The 16,838-nt window shown below is 38.6% G+C and overlaps 1 protein-coding gene across 8 annotated transcripts in view; it reads right to left on the bottom strand.

The window, feature by feature from the left end:
• The window catches only part of ELF1 (E74 like ETS transcription factor 1), a 108,845-nt gene that overhangs the window by 23,479 nt on the left and 68,528 nt on the right, over positions 1–16,838 (bottom strand). For all 8 annotated transcript variants that reach the window (XM_045978095.1, XM_045978094.1, XM_045978092.1 and 5 more), the window contains one exon: positions 971–1,151. In XM_045978095.1, the coding sequence (XP_045834051.1) occupies positions 971–1,151 (181 nt within the window). The remainder of the gene's footprint in view (positions 1–970; positions 1,152–16,838) is intronic.

The following is a 16,838-nucleotide window of genomic DNA, read 5'->3' as shown; positions in this document are numbered from 1 at the left end:
TGTAAGATTAGAGATAGGATACTGAAACAGAAAAGGGTCATTAGTTTGAAATGGTTGGCAAACAAATAAAGTGTAGCTTTAGTTAATAACATTGTGACTAAGGTTAATTTCCTATTCTTTTTTCACATTTAAGAATAAATATTCAGGGGCACCTAAGTGGCTCAGTTGGTTAAGCATCTGCCTTCAGCTCAGGTAGTGATCCCGGGATCCTGGGATCGAGCCCCATGTCAGGCTCCCTGCTCAGTGGGGGTGCCTGCTTCTCCCTCTCACCCCTGTTCCTGCTCTCTTTTGCTCGCTTTCTCAAATTAAAAAAAAAAAAAAATCTTAAAAAAATAAATATTCAAATAACCTTTGCTTCCAATAATTCATTTTCTTAAATGCCTCTACCTCCTCTGGCCCAGATAAATCAATGTAAGTGTATAAAAATACAAATGTGTGTACCAAATTCTAAAAGGGATGGAAACAGCATTACCACTACCTCACACTTACATTATGAACTTTTCATGTTTCAAATATGCTATTAGTTCTGACTGAACCCGAAGAGAAATGTTCTTTAAACCCTAGTACTTGATCCTACATTTGGGTCATGGCCTCCTATTTTGCTTCCTGTGACAGCAGGAAAAGAAGAACATTCCTATCTTTTTCCCTACAAACAACTTCTCATTGTTATCAAGAATACAGAGCTTGGCATAGAAGCAGCATTCAGTGAATACCTGAGAAGTTCAGTTGGTCTGGTCTTTCTCACAGACCTCTAGTCTGTCACATTCATCTCAATATATCGAGGAAAGAAGGAAGGGGAGGAAACACAGGTAGATGCGGAAGAAAACAGAGTTTCCTTCTCCCTATTCCAGCCTCTGTAGGTAATGGAGTTAACTTGACACCAAGTTAGGGACTTCTTACACCCCAAAAAACACAGGGTAAGGAAACTGCCCCAAACTATGCCTAGGTAAGGTACTGGAGGCACACACACCTGTAAGTGTGATGTCGTCGTCCTCATCATCTATGATCTCTTCTTCAGCGACATCCAGGGAGCTCTCAGTAATCATGTCATTGGGCTCTTCCACACAGGCTAGACCCGCGTAACCATTGAGAATGTCAGCACCAGGAACATGTTCCACAATTACGGCAGGAAAAATAGCTGGGTCACCAAGCTGGCAGAGGTTAGGGAGAAAAAGGATTAACAAAGTGTTTGCTTTTGTTAAATACAACCAAAAAATATTTTATATTGGACATCACTTTAGTTTTTCTATCATCAGCTACTCAAATCTTGACACTCTTTCTGGGCTGCAGATTTATTATCAATCTTAGGTCTTAGCAACCAAGTTTTCATTGGAAAATCCTATAAAAGCATACTTTTAAGGCACATTAAATAAAAAAACCTCTAATATCATTAATTCATAAAAAGTGGCATACAAAAGAAATGTACAATTAAATAAAACCTCAACAAAAGTTTGACAGGGAAAAAACACAGAAGTTTAATAAATATTATGTTGTCATTGGCACACAGGTTGTGTTTAACCCTAGCTTTTAATTCAAATGGGAAAATTAACTTTCATTTTCTATCTAGTCAGAAGATTGTGAAATTTTGATCATGTCTATCACTATCCTTCTATACTATTATTTCTATTTTTTCTGATTTGATAGTGGCAGACACTCCTCCTTTAACCCTAAATAATTCAGTGTACATCTTCTAAATACATGAACATTACCTTATATACAGAGTACAATTAACATGTTTGTAGCACTACACAGGGATCAAATGCTACTACTTCTTTTGTTTGTTTATTTTAGAAGTATTTGTTTTAAGCAAGTGCATATCAACTGTAAGTGATTTAACAACTAAATCTTGAGATAACCTTGATATAACAATCAAATCTTGAATAAATGTTACTTCTATTTTAAAAATTTAACTACTTCAACTAAACATTAAGATATCACAGGCACTAAACATACTATCTATGCCTTCAAGAATGCTATGCTCTGAAATTTATAGTTAATAGCCCGAGAACATATTTGGATCATTTTATTTCAAAATGTTTCTTCCTATTTCAGAAAAGAGGAAGTTAGAAATAACTGACTCTCCAAATTGTAAGTTTTAAAACAGAAAGTAGGAGGCTCACACAGTGTGCTGTAAAACACACACACACACACACACACACACACACACACACACGAGAGGAAGTCTATAAAATGGCCAAAGCAAAGCACAGTCACTGGGCTTTCCTTTTCTCTTCTTTAAGAGGCGAATGCTACACATGCAATCCTACCTAGCTTGAACATATGGCTTGTTGAAACACTACTTCTCTTGTAAAAGCTCAAGGTTAAGCTCAAGGTTAGCTCAAGGTTAAGCCTCCTCCTCTAAGGAGGCTGAGCCCAGAACTGACTTAATTTTCACATGATTTCATTTTTATGCTGCAACAGCTCTATGTACCAGGTAAAAATAGGGCTTATCATTTCCATCCATTGGCACAGGAAAAATTAGATTAAGAAATCTACCCAAGGTCACCCACGAAGTCAGAGACAAAGGCATGTCAAAGCAATTCCCAGGGGCAGTCCTCACCCAAATGAAACGAAATCTATTTGGCTCCTTAAACTGGGGTAGTGAGTGTTAAGAGTATAGGTTTTAAAAGGGGTATCTCCAAAATTTTATCTAAATCCACACAGTTCCCGAGTCCCAAATAACTACAGATATTTGTTACTACTTTCTTCCTTGTTCAATTCTACTTGCCAATAAGTGAACTGGAGGAAATGGTTACTGTACTCTCCAGAATTTAAAGGTCCCAGGAACATGCTGTTTTAACAGTAATATGCTGTTTCTCCAAAAGTGCCCCTCCCCAGAGACAACCCCTGCTACCAGTTTCTTTGTTTCTTAACAGAGACAGTCTATATATAATGAAGACTATTTCAATTTACCTTAAATAATACTTTTAATTTCACTTCAAAGATTTTAAGAAAATTTAAGAAAAACTTGTTTAAGAAAAATGTTGAGTGCAACCATAGAGCAAAAGCTTTAGAATGAAAAGAGGCACGTGGTTCTGTGATTTAGAAGGTAGCAATATGTAAAAAAGATTGTGTCAGAGAAAGACAACTATCATATGATCTCCCTGATGAGGAAGTGGAGAAGCAATGTGTGGGGTTTGAGGGGTAGGAAAAGAATAAATGGAACAAGATGGGATCAGGAAGGAGACAAACCATAAGAGACTCTTAATGTCACAAAACAAACTGAGGGGGGCGGGGAGTAGGGCGAGGGTGGAGGGGTTATGGACATTGGGGAGGGTATGTGCTACAGTGAGTGCTGTGAAGTGTGTAAACCTGGCAATTCATAGACCTGTACCTCTGGGGCTAATAATACATTATAAGTTTATAAAAAATTTTTTAAAAATTAAAAAAAAAAAGAAAGACTGTGAACCTAGGGCACTCTCTAATCCTATTGTCATTTTCCTAACTTTACTTATTTATAAAGATTTATTTATTTGAGAGAGAGAGAGAGAACACAGCGGGAGAGGGAGCAGACTCCCTGGTGAGCAGGGAGCTAGATGCAGGACTTGATCTCAGGACCCTGGAATCATGACCTGAGCCAAAGGCAGACACTTAACCAACTGAGCCACCCAGGCTCCCCTATCTTCCTCACTTTAAATGAAAGAAGAGCATTAGCTGATCCTAAGGGCATTTCCAGGTTTTGTTTTGTTACGATGTCTTAAGGCATGGATGCTAAAACTAAGGATATAACGTTGCTATAGAAGAGATTTATTCTTATGGACTAAATGGGGGAGGGGCGCTAGCATGCACAGGGGCCACCACCTATTCCCTCTGCTAGAGCTATTAACTAATATCTACTAGCACCTAACTTGCACCAGGTATTCTGCTCATTGCTTTATATGAATTACTACCTTATTTAATCATCTCAAGATCCTATAAGGGAGATACACTGGCTTGTCTGTCTTCTGCATGGCAAGACACAAGCTCAAGGGGAAGGGAAATAATTTGCCACAAGTCATATTGCTCGTAAGGGTAGAACCTTAACTGAAATGGACTCCAAGCTCTATGTTCTTTGCCTGCACGCTATTATGGTCAGCATTGAACGTGGTGCCATTTTTGCTTTACTGGCATATTTACTTGGCTCTGTAGCCGAATGCTCTACCACTAAGCTATACCCCCTTACTTGGCTCTGTTTAAAAAACCAGAAAAGGTAAAGAGCTGTGTTGTGTTTATACTATTTATCTATCTATCTATCTATAAAATACAATTTACAGGGCTATATATATATATAATTTACAGGGCTTCTCCAATCTGAGTCTATTATGAACTTGGCCATGGGACTTCCCAGGATCACTCCCGACTTAGCCATGCTGTCTTTCTCTAAGGTACTCACTCCTTTCACAGAAAGCACGGACTATTCTCTATTCCACTGAAATGGAGATGTATATTCAAAGCTGTTCATTTCCAATTTCTCCAGGGTGCTATTAAATCATACAACAAAGAGACCAACTCTAAAATCCGTATATACAAAATACATCTAGGAAACCCCTCTCAGGTATGGAAAGAATCCCCCCCCCCCCTTAACATAAATGGAAGGAAAATACACACTCCAAAAACTCTGCTCCTGGTCCAGGCTAGTGATAAATTCCTGTCTTTTATACTGATTGACTAGCAACTTACTGGCTCAAGTGTGAGTTACCAGGAACCTAAAACTTTTATAACCACACAGTCTAAAATTCCTGACCAAGAAGTGGTTCCTAACTTTTTAAATGAAAGCACAGCAAAATTTCAAATGTTAAATTTTCCTAGATTTACCTATTAAAAATGAATAAAATACTGGGACTTGTATTAGTTCATTAGGGCTGTAACAAAATACCATGGATTGGGCGGCTCAAAACAACAGGAATTTGTTGTCTTTCCTTTCTAGAGGCTGGAAATCTGAAATTGAAGTGTTGGCAGGATTGTTCCTTCGGAGGGCTCTAAGGGAGAGATCTGTTCCAGGCCTCTCTCCTTGGCTTATAAATGACAGTCTTCATGTTCACATGATGCTCTCCCCTGTATGTGTCTGGGTCCAAATTTTCTCTTCTCATAGGAACTCTGATCATATTGGATTAGGGGCCGATGCTACTCCAGTATAACCTCACCTTAATAATTACATCTGTAGCAACCCTGTCTCCAAATAAAGTCACATTCTGAGATATTAGACGCTAGCATTTCAACACATGAATTTGGGGAGGTGGGGTACAGAGAGCAATTCAACTGATAAAAGCATCCAATTTAATTTAGTTTTAAGTCTATCATTTGACGGTTGGCTCCCTCTACCCAAACAACTTTGCAAGCTTGTGGCACTTAAGATGATATATTTTTGTAACTATTTCTAAATTGAAGGTAGATATTATTCTTTAGGTATCTTTGTTGAAGACCACAAATCTTATCCACCTCAGATGTGTTACTTCTTCTTTTTTTTTTTTTTTTAATTTATTTGACAGAGAGAGAGATCACAAGTAGGCAGAGAGAGGGGGAAGCAGGCTCCCTGCTGAGCAGAGAGCCCGATGCAGGGCTCAATCCCAGTACCCTGAGATCATGACCTAGGTGAGTGGAAGGCAGAGGCTCAACCCACTGAGCCACCCAGGCGCCCCAGATCTGTTACCTTTTAAGAAATGAAAGAGTCAACACTTTGCTGATATCCTAACAAAAATACTGTTTCATTTGGTCAGTTACTTAAAAAAATAAAAACAAAAAACAAAAAAAAAAAACTCCAAATATCTCCAAAACCTCTTTGTTTAAATAATCATCTTCTCTTCAGGATCTTTTAGCTGAATCAGGGAACCCCAGTTAACTCTACCAACGGTTATCAATGCTGACTATATACTGGGAAACACCTAAAAATATCAATACTTGACCCTACATGGGAGCAAACAAGTCAGAGTATCTGGGGATATGACCAGGGCATGTTATTAAAGTTCCCTGGGTGGTTCTAACACGCAAGCAGGGTTTAGAAACACTACTTTAAAGAATTACAAAATCCAAAACTACATTTGCTTAACTGAGTTAATTTGATTCACGCCAATGTCTGAAATACTAGTAATCCAAAAAAAAAACAAAGTTACTTTATTATGACATCTTTTGGCACTTGCAGACCATTTTCCCACTTGTTTTTGTAACAGAAACAAAATAAATCCCAAAATGATGGGTGGGAAGAGAGATGGAAGACTTCTTGGGATTACAATCTGTCAAAGACCACAGAGTTTTCAAAGCCTCAGTTTCTATAAGCCAATTAAACTGTAGTGATAAGCTTACAAGTATTGTGTAAGTTTACGGAGGGTCTTTACGACTCCAGAGAGAAAAATACATAAGTTTTTCTTTTTATTAATTTCAGGTAAATTTAACACGTGTGTTGAAGGCAAAACTTTAATTCTTTTTTCCTTTTTTAGCAGCTATACTAAAAATCAAACCAAGTTCTAGCAGGAAAGAGTTCCCCAAATTTCAACACCATCCACTATATAGTTGCCATTTGCTGCGGTTGATGACATATGCGGCAATGCCACCAAGGCAAAAAGAGAAGGAAAGTGACCAATCTGTAAACAGCAATGTATGTTGCTACCCTCACGAGGCTTGCTTTTCTCCTCAGTATACCACAATCCAAGTCCCTAAGAGGATATTTAAGAAAGTATGGACCATTATTCCAACTATATTTAACAAGTCTTTGGTCATAAAAACAAACAAACAAACAAACAAACAAACAAACAAAAAACAAAAACAAAAGAACTTGCAAATAACTTGTTTGCCAAGGTTCCTTGACACCAGAGCTCAATCTGGTAACATGGTTGTTGTGAAACATCCTGCCAAGATTCCCTCTGAAACAGACGAAAATGAAATAGCTATCAAATGTTTTCCTAAGAGAAAGACAAGTTAAAAACAGTCTTCAAAAACTTCCCCATGCAGACACTTGCTTTTTTTAAGATAGGTGCAAAATGAGCCCATTTTCAACTATTTCCACTATCACTTTGCCATAAGACAAGGCAACACCGAGAGTGGGGTGGGGCATCCCTTTTCCCACGATCTTTGGGAGGTTCCCCACCCGAAGGCCACTCCAAGAAACACACACACTAAACACAATTCACTTGCTATGAAAATGCATCTTTGAGACCAATGCCTGTGCCTTCTCTTCTGATCAGAATGCTGCCCCAAGGCTTCATCCCACAAAAGCGCTGCTTTCTTTGAAAGTATTTCCTGCACCTTTGATTGAAAAAACAAAAACACAAAACCAAAAACCCAACACCTCCTCCGTCTATCAGGACACAATCAGAAAATATTTGCCATGCAGCAAATGCACTAAAAATACAGAAGGCGACAAGAGGGCGTCACAGTAATTGCACAAGCTCTAGAGTTAGGACCGCCCTTCCTGACAGTTAGCTACACCGTGCCCTGAGTGTTTGAGCTCCAGCAAAATCTACAGCCTCTCTAGGCTTTTGTGTTCATGTCTATCTAAAATGAGGGTAACTTCTAGGGTAGTAAGAATTCAATGACATGATATGTAATACAGCACATATTCTACTGCACGGCATATAGTAACCATTCAATAAAACAATTTGACAATTAAGTGCCTCAAAAGTTGACTCAGATGGAAATACAGACTTAAAATTTGGCTTTCTACTTACATATACGCATCAAATCATCACATTGTACACTTAACGTTATATATAAACTACATCTCAATAAAGCTGGGGGGAGAGAGCATATAATAATCCTACATTGACAGGCATGGTTTTTTTGCTTTTGTTTTGTTTTTAATTAGAAAGTCCTTCCAGAAAAGTGGGGAACACAGCCCAACCATCTAGTCTCTGCAACAACCATTTCTGCTTGAATGAAAAGCTGAAACATACGTGTTCAACTCTGTGACAGTTTGTCAAACTGTACGCTTATGATTTTTGATAAATATTTCTGTATGTATGCAACGCTTCAATAAAAAGTCTAAAAGCAGAGGTCCATCTGATGGGAGAAATGAAACTTGAAAAGGTCTCTAGTTCTCTCAACTCTGAGCCTTGTTCTGAGGCAGAGGTAAGCAGCAGCAGTCCTGGAACTGGGTCTAATACCATGATGATATTTTATTCCTTCGTATAACCCATAATAAAATTAAAGGAAATCTTTAGTGATGGCACATCTAGGTGAATGGACACACACAAAATTAGGGTGGCTGGTGAACACAATGAATTAAAATTAAAAATCCTTTAAACACGCTCCCATGGTGCATTTAAAAAATAACTGTTTGGGGGAATGGATTAATATATGAACACACTTGTATTTCAAGAGTATAAAACATTACTATCCCCTTTCCAGAGAGTTCCCCTACCTAAATACTACCATGTTATCAATCTTCAAACTACATTTTGAATGATATCCGGATGTGATCGATTACATAAAATAAGCCAGGACTGTGCAATGATCTCTGAGGCTCAGCACAGAGTTTTGGTGAAGGCTTCTTCACAGACAAATTCCCCGCATCCTTAAAAAAAATCTGTCATTGCCGGCGAGGAGGAGAAAGGGGAACCCTCCTACACTGTTGGTGGGAATGCAAGTTGGTGCAACCACTCTGGAAAACAGAATGGAAGTTCCTCAAAAAGTTGAAAACAGAGCTACCCTGTGACCCAGCAATCGCACTACTGAGTATTTACCCTAAAGATATAAACGTAGTGATCCAAAGGGGCATGTGCCGCTTTATAGCAGCAATGTCCACAATAACCAAACTATGGAAAGAACCTAGATGTCCATCAACAGATGAATGGATAAAGAAGATGTGGTATATGCACACAATGGAATACTATGCAGTCATCAAAAGAAATGAAATCTTCCCATTTGCGACGATGTGGATAGAACTAGAGGGTATTATGCTTAGCGAAGTAAGTCAGTCAGAGAAAGACAACTATCATATGATCTCCCTGATATGAGAAAGTGGAGATGCAACGTTGGGGGTTTGGGGGTAGGAAAAGAATAAATGAAACAAGATGGATTGGGAGGGAGACAAACCATAAGTGACTCTTAATCTCACAGAACAAACTGAGGGTTGATGGGGGGAGGAGAGCCAGAAAAGGGGGTTGGGGTTGTGGACATTGGGGAGGGTATGTGCTATGGTGAGTGCTGTGAAGTGTGTAAACCTGGCGATTCACAGACCTGTACCCCTGGAGATAAAAATACATTATATGTTTATAAAAAAATTAAAAAATTTAATAAAAAAATCTGTCATTAAAACAGCTTCATTATCTGCAAATGAGAATACTTCTGTTGACTGAATCAAGCTCTCTTTACACAAGCTTATCCATCTTTATTTTAAAAGAAAATGAAAAGGAGCTTTAGCAAACAAGCGGAAAAGTCTATGTAGCTGTAGTATGTACTGCCCAGCACGTCTGTCTATCCTCTCAAACACAGGTTTCATTTGGCCAAAAGTGTAGTACCTGATCTAGTTTTTAAACCTTTTAATATGTAAATGTATTTGGGAAAAAGGCAAAATCTTACTTATGTATAATCGCTACGAACGACAATTAAGTTAATATTCTTCCAGATTTACTTTTTCCTCCTAGGTTCTCTCCCTCTCCTGCATGTCCCCCAGCAACATGGACAAGAGGTTGGGCTTTCTCAAATCAAAGACTCCACTCTATACAGGTGCTGTCACCATCTACAGCAGTCTGGAAAATACTCATCTCCTCGTTCAGCCTTTCAGAGGTTCCTCCTTACAAAGGCTCTCCTTATTCATAAAATGAGGGGAACAATAGTTACCACACAGTACAGGGTTCTGGAGAGGATCGAAAGAAAATATGCAAGAGTGCTCTCTTTGTGAAGACTGTGTACCCTGGGCAGCTGTCCTAACTTGGGCTTGAATAATAAATACTCTCCTTCTTTCTTCTAGAAATTCTAAAAGGTCTGCTCATTTTGTGTCTACCCATCTTCTAGAGAAAATATTCTGCACTAGTCAGAATGACTAAAAATAATTCGAAAGAAACCACAAGGAGTAAAACATTTTTAAGTCAACTGCACCCCAGTGTAACACACTTAAACCAAAACCAGCTGAAAAGTTGATCACTTAAAACAGGCTCTTTAAATGTTAAAGGAAAAATATATGTATTTTTGAAAGAAAATCTAGAGAAACAGAGGTTTATTGATCTTGACTTTCCAGTCTACACAATCACTTGTTTTTCTTTTATAAATTATAGGTAAAATGTTTTAGCGGATGCTCAGAATTTCATGGCAAGAAAATCTCAGATGGCTTTCTATGGACACCACTGTGGGGCCTGCCTCCTCCCAAGTATGTAAAGAAAAGTGCAATTATCAAGTCAGAGAAAAAGAAAGAACCTCACAACCAGAGATAATTCTCATCTTTGGATAAACTTCTATAAATTATTTTTTTTAAACTATCATGCAATTTAATAAAATCAATTAAAAAAAAGAGTAAAATGCATATTGTCCACAGGGTCTGGCAAAGGTAAGAGAGGATAATTATTAGCTCTCATATTTAAACAAAATATCCATTTTGGGATTAACCTATTGTTAATGTGTGTGCACACCTTCTGCAAGGTTTTGGTACCAGGGATATGTTGACTTTGTAAAAATGAATTAGGAAACTCCCCTCTCTGAACTGAAACTGTTTAAATGATTCATTAAAGTTTAAAATAACACCCATGAAACTCTTAGGGCCTACCAATTTTATGCATGTGGAGATTATTCATGGCAATCTCCTCAGTTTTCTTACTAGTGCATTTTCATTTTAAATAAAACACCAGATTCATTACTACTATTCTAAAAATTTATAAGTACTTCAATGTGCTAACTCAAGTGATACACCAAATCCCCATAGAGTTCTGCAATTATCTTTTTTAAATTTTTTTCACTGTTCCAAGATTCATTGTTTCTGCACCACAACCAGTGCTCCATGCAATACGTGCCCTCCTTAATACCCACCGCCAGGCTCACCTAACCCCCCACCACCCTCTCCTCCCAAAACCTCCCAGTTTGTTTCTCAGAGTCCAGTCTCTCATGCAATTATCTCTTAACAGAAATATAAATAAACCAACCAAGTACTGTCAAAATTATTGAGTACAGAAATGAAGAGCTAGGAACAGAAATTATCCACTGATATTCTCAAACAATGTTATCAAGTCAGAATTGGGATCCAAATATCTTTAGTGACTAGGGTAGGTTATTTTGAGCAGTACCCTGGGTGCCTTTGCAAGTCTGCCCTAGGAATCAATTATAAGATTCTAAAATAGTTATTCTAGCTATCCTGGAAGAAATGAGATAATATTCTACAACAGGAAATGGGAAAAAGAGTACTTCCATCACAGAATGATTTGTAGGAATCAAAGCGTAGTGGAAAAGACACCATCAACTGTAAAGGGCTCTATGAAATGTTATGAAATATTTTTATACTTCACTCATGACTAGAGCAGGCAATGTATTCTTTGCATGGAGGTTAACTTGCAAAGCAGCATCTGGGCACAAAACTGAAATATATACTTCTATCAGTCCCCTTACTTCCCAGTGGCTCTCCTTCTTCAATACCCTAGGTTTTTTATAGATTGTGTATTTTTTATAAACATCATGATGTAGATAAATTTTATGTTATAGCCAGCGGCTTTAGTGTATAAGAGAAAATGGATTCAGATCTCTGGAAATTAACAGTTTGTAAAGTATTTTCTTGACTGGATTTAAAAAACTCACCATAGTGCTGTTTAAAGTGTTGTCTTCCAGTCTCTGTCTATAAGAGTTCAATAAAACGATCAATAAAATTGAAATAACGTGGTATTCCTAATGTGATGGTGGGTGTGAGGCAGTGACTATGTTAAGTACTTTATGTGGCTTATTCCAGTCAGTCCCCATAGCACTGTGCTCTTTAATTGACAGTGGTCAACCAGCAGGAAGAGGCAGAGCTGAAACGTGAACCCAGATGATCTGACTCCCAACTCCACAAGATTAATCACTTGGATAGACTACAGGAGTACAGAATCCTATAGATAAATTATGGTCATAATAAAAGTTTCATCTCAGTTATAAAGCTTGGAGATATACATAAATATATATATGAAGTTTATTTCTGTTGGCCACAGCTGAGTGGAGTGTCTCAGAAGAAGCCTAGCTTCTCTCTTGCACAGCACCATGACACATAGAAAGGTCTAAGTAAAATGGTCTGTTCTCCAGAATTCTCCCAGATAATGTTTAAAATTCCACTGTAAATCCCTATGGAGTTGATTTGGCTAAATCTAATCCCAGTTTAGGTCTTTCATGACTATTGGCCGCCTTTAGTCCTTACCCAGATTTTTCTTTTTCCAGCCAGGATAAATTATGACTTGGCCATGCAACTCAAAAAGAGTACAACAGGAAAAAAAAAAAAAAAAAGAGTACAACAGTCACTGAAAACAATCTTGATTTTCTTATTAGAGTGCTCACTTTTAAAGTTTAATACATTGGTGGGTTAAGAGGGTGTGTGTGTGTGTGAGAGTGTGTGTGTGTGTGTGTGTGTGTGTGTGTGTGGCTAAGTGTGATCAAAATCAGTTATGAGGTTAAAAAAAAAAGGTAGATATTGGGAAGTATGGTAAATTTTAACCAGGTTTAAATATTCAGTTACAAATCAACTAAATAACATCAAAGCAGTCACTACCAGATTGATGTTTTAAATATGCAGAATCTATGTAACAAAAAATTTAAGTAAAATCACAATTAAAGAAGCAATTCCTACTTCCAAAAGATGGACTGTGATAAGAATCTTCTATAAATATATAAAAATCATAGAATAAAATGAGGTAGACATTCCTGAACATAGACAGTTTAACTACAACAAAGCCTTTTCCAGAATGGAAAAGTTACACTAACCAATCATAGGCAATGACAGAAATTAGAGTTACTCCAAAAAACACTGAACTCCAGGTCAAACTATGTCAAAACAAATTTAACACGCTATAATGTTAAAGGAGAGTGCTTCCCCAGAATTAATCTGCCAGATTTTGAAAAACCTCAGTGACAAGCTTATTGGCTTGTTCTAAAACCAAGCCAGCAAAGAAAAAATAAGAAAAAAAAAGGGGGGGGGGGCTGAATGAATTTGTCTAACTGGTATTCAAATTATAAAAACTGGCCTCATTACCTGATCCATGCCACACAACTGAGTAATATGGAGTACACAGTGGTACACAACAAACTTTAGCACCTTTTCTTTAATTCAGATCATTAATAACGGCAACTGTCACATTTATGGACCACTTCCTTTGTGCTAAACTCTTGTCAAATACTTTACATAAACACTGAATGTTCGTAACTTTGGAAAGTAATTCTTTCATATTTTGGTGAAGGAAATCAAAGCTCAGTGAAATTTTAAAATTTGTCAGAAGTCACACATTGAGTAAGTGGTGGCTCCCAGTTCCTGAGCTGATACTCTTTAATGCCGCATGTCACACACTCTAAATTGACAAGAAATACCAATTTCCAGAATTCAATATGATGCTGAAGTTGTAGGCAGTTGATCTGAATGCACACAAATCAATCACTTTTTAATAAACTATCTCCCAGGTAAATCTTCAAAACCCAACTGTTTCTGAATGTGCTTACACGTTGGGGCAGGGAAGAAGGGAGGAGCTGCCAGTACCATGAGGAAATTTCCATTCCAGGTAAATGGAAGTTTTCCCTAAATCCTCGTTTTTACTTTCCCCATATCAGGAAATAAAGTGGAATGACAGAAGTGCACATACAAAAACATAAATTATAATAAATTTTTAAACTGTCACCTAAAATATCACCTTTTAAAACAGAAAAATCCTCCTTCCCTCACTCCAGTCCCTACCCTACAACTCCAGGCTGACTTCTCTGTTCCTGCCTCACATGCTAGGGCTCTTTCTATCAGTGTCTCATGAGGTGGGAACAGAGGAAACAGATAACCTCACAAATGTATTACCAATCACTACACTGTAATTCTTTCCAAAAAAGAAGAACTGCCTTAATAGTGAGAATTTTGGTTATTGTGTCAAAAAGAAGAAAAAGAAGACGACGACGACGATGCAGAAGAAAACTCTGCTTATATTCTAACTTATTTAATATTATGAACATTATTTGAAGATTATTTGAAGATTTATGAACATTATTTGAAGACATCACATTGTTAAATTCACACTCTAACAAACCAGTAACAGTTTTCTTTTTACTTTAGTAAACCGAAGGACATTATCTTCACCATTATTCTTGACAGAGTGTTGAAGGGGACTCTGGCTTGGGAGGAAATAAAAAGGCCAGTAACCTAGTAACACTATCTGTTCATATAATGACTTATCCTTCCTTTATGTGTTATGTGTTAAGGAAAACAGAGAGGCAAAAAGTTTCAAGAGCGTGTGGCTAAACTGGGCTACATCACTGGCGTACTAATTTTCTTATCCACTCAGCAAGGTTGCTTTAGGTGACTGAGTACTGTCTGGGAGAACAGAGATGGTCAATTCCATACCTGATAAAAAAAACTGACCAACACAAACTTCATTAAAAAAATAGTATTCCTTTGAAAAATATACAGAACGGATAAATACAATGCAGTATACCCAGAAAATGGAATATTATTCAGCAGTAAAAAGAATGAATTACGGATACATGCTACAAATGATGAACCTTGAAAACCTTCCATTTAAGTAAAGGAAGTCAGCCTCTCAGAAGAGACCATATACTGCATGATTCAATGTATACAAAAATGTCCCAGAACAGGCAAATCCAGAGACAAAAAGGAGATTAGTTGTTTCCCCCGGAAATTGGGGAGAATAGGGCATGACTGCTAATGGGTACAGGTTTCTTTTTGGGATAAGAAAAAATGTTCCAATACTGATTATGGTGATGGATGCACAACTCTGTTTATATACTAAAAATCACTGAATTGCAGTCTAAATAGTGGACTTAAATGTTTGTAAATTATATCTCAATAAAGCTGTTTGTTTTTTTTTTAAAAAAACACAGGCATATCAGGGCATAAAGACTGTCAATCTGTAATCATATTAACAAACTAACTAGAATGTATAACATTTTCTTTTTGCTAAAATAATAAATGCAAAGAATAATAATGCTTCCACATTTAGGACCACTCTTTTACCACTTGCATGCATTAGTAGCTGGCATTATTCAAATACATTCATTGAAGGCACAAGCTGGGGGACAGTTCCCAGTTTTATCACATACAAGCAAGCCAGTTGCTTTCCTTCTCTAAGCCTCACCTGACTCTTGTGTGTAATGTAGGAATTAAAGAACCTAGTTCTTAAGATTGTTTGAAGAATTAATAGGGTAATCCTTGTAAAGCACATAGCACAGTGATCAGTAAACACTAGTTACTAAAACTTATCACTGAATATTTCTGGAACTCTTCTGGTCTATGCCCTACCTTCTGCAATGACCTTACCCATATTCACTTTTTCTTTTTTACCTCTGAACTTTTAATCGGGCTTCTGCTCCTCAAAGGGCACCCTGCTTTTACTGCCTCTACACCTCAAAACTTTGGTGTCATTGGTCTCAGATACTACTTTGTCATCCATAATCCTGTGGCCTGTGGTCTTCTGGACAGTCTGCATCAGACAGACAGACAGGGCATCACCCCTCTTCCAGCAGGTGACATGTGGAGATCTCAGCTTCCAACCTGACTGAATATTAAGAAAGGCCTTATGCTCCTGGTTCTGGCACTGCCTCTCTGCCCAGGTCTGGGACAGCTCTGACTCCAGGTGCAACAGGACCCCAATGAGCTTCTCCATCTGCCACGTGTAATGGGCCTCCACCTCCCTTAGGCTGTTCTTCAAGCCGGCTTTCAGGTTTTTCACCAAGTCCAGGTTGATCTCCAAGGACTGGGCCATATATCTCAGCTCCATGAGGGCCATCTCAGCTGCTCCTATCTCAGCGGTCTGTGAGGGGACCACTGTCGTGCTTTCCTCAGTCTGCTGGGACCAATACTTGTTCAGTTCCTCTCAGTGCTTCTGAGCCAGCTTATCATACCTGGCCCGGATGTCCACCATGATCTTTTCGAGGTCCTGAGACTTGGGGACATCCAACTCCATGGTCAACCCAGAGCTGGCAATTGGTTTTTTAGACCCTTTACTTCCTCTTCATGGTTCTTCTTCATGAAGAGCAGCTCTCTTGAAGGTTCTCATGAAGACAGTATCGATCTCTGTCTCCAGCTGCAGCCGAGTGATAATGGTGTCATCAATGACCTTGTGGAGCCTGTGGAGAGAACGCTTCACAGACTGGCACGTATCCAGCTTCATCTCATACTTGACTCTGAGTTTATCAGCAGCAAGATGGGCACTGCCATTCTGCAGAACAATGTGGGCATTGTCCACAGATTTCACAAAGACCTGGGCCCTCAGCTCTTAGATGGTCTTAAAGTAATGCCCCCAGTCTCTGATCCAGGATCCCTTCTTCTTCAGGTAGTCCCAGATTTTGAACTCCAGTCTCTGATTATCAGCCTGCAGGCTCCTTATCCTCTCCAGGGAGGAGGTCAGGTGGTTACTCAGGTCTTCCATGGTCCTCTTCTCACCCTGGATCCCCCTATGCCTGCCAGACCCCCAGCCATCCTAGTGGCCAGGCCTTTGGACCCTCAGATACCCTGTTAGTGGGTGGACTAGGACACAGAGATCCAGGGGCCTGAGCCCCCAGGCATCTGCATGGACACTGGCAGCTGCACTGCTGACTGGTGGGACCCAGTGGTTGGGCAACTACATAGAGTTCAGGGACCAATAGTTGGAAGGGAGAGTGTAATGGGTAGTAAAGTTCATGCTGTTCAGGGACGAAGACAAGAGACCAGGACTCAGGCTCAGGCCACTCATCTATATTTATTTTAAAGACACCAGGTGCCAAGGTGGGGG

Source organism: Meles meles, chromosome 14, assembly GCF_922984935.1.
Source record: "Meles meles chromosome 14, mMelMel3.1 paternal haplotype, whole genome shotgun sequence".
Lineage (NCBI taxonomy): Eukaryota > Metazoa > Chordata > Mammalia > Carnivora > Mustelidae > Meles > Meles meles.
This window is presented reverse-complemented; position numbering and strand designations above follow the sequence as displayed.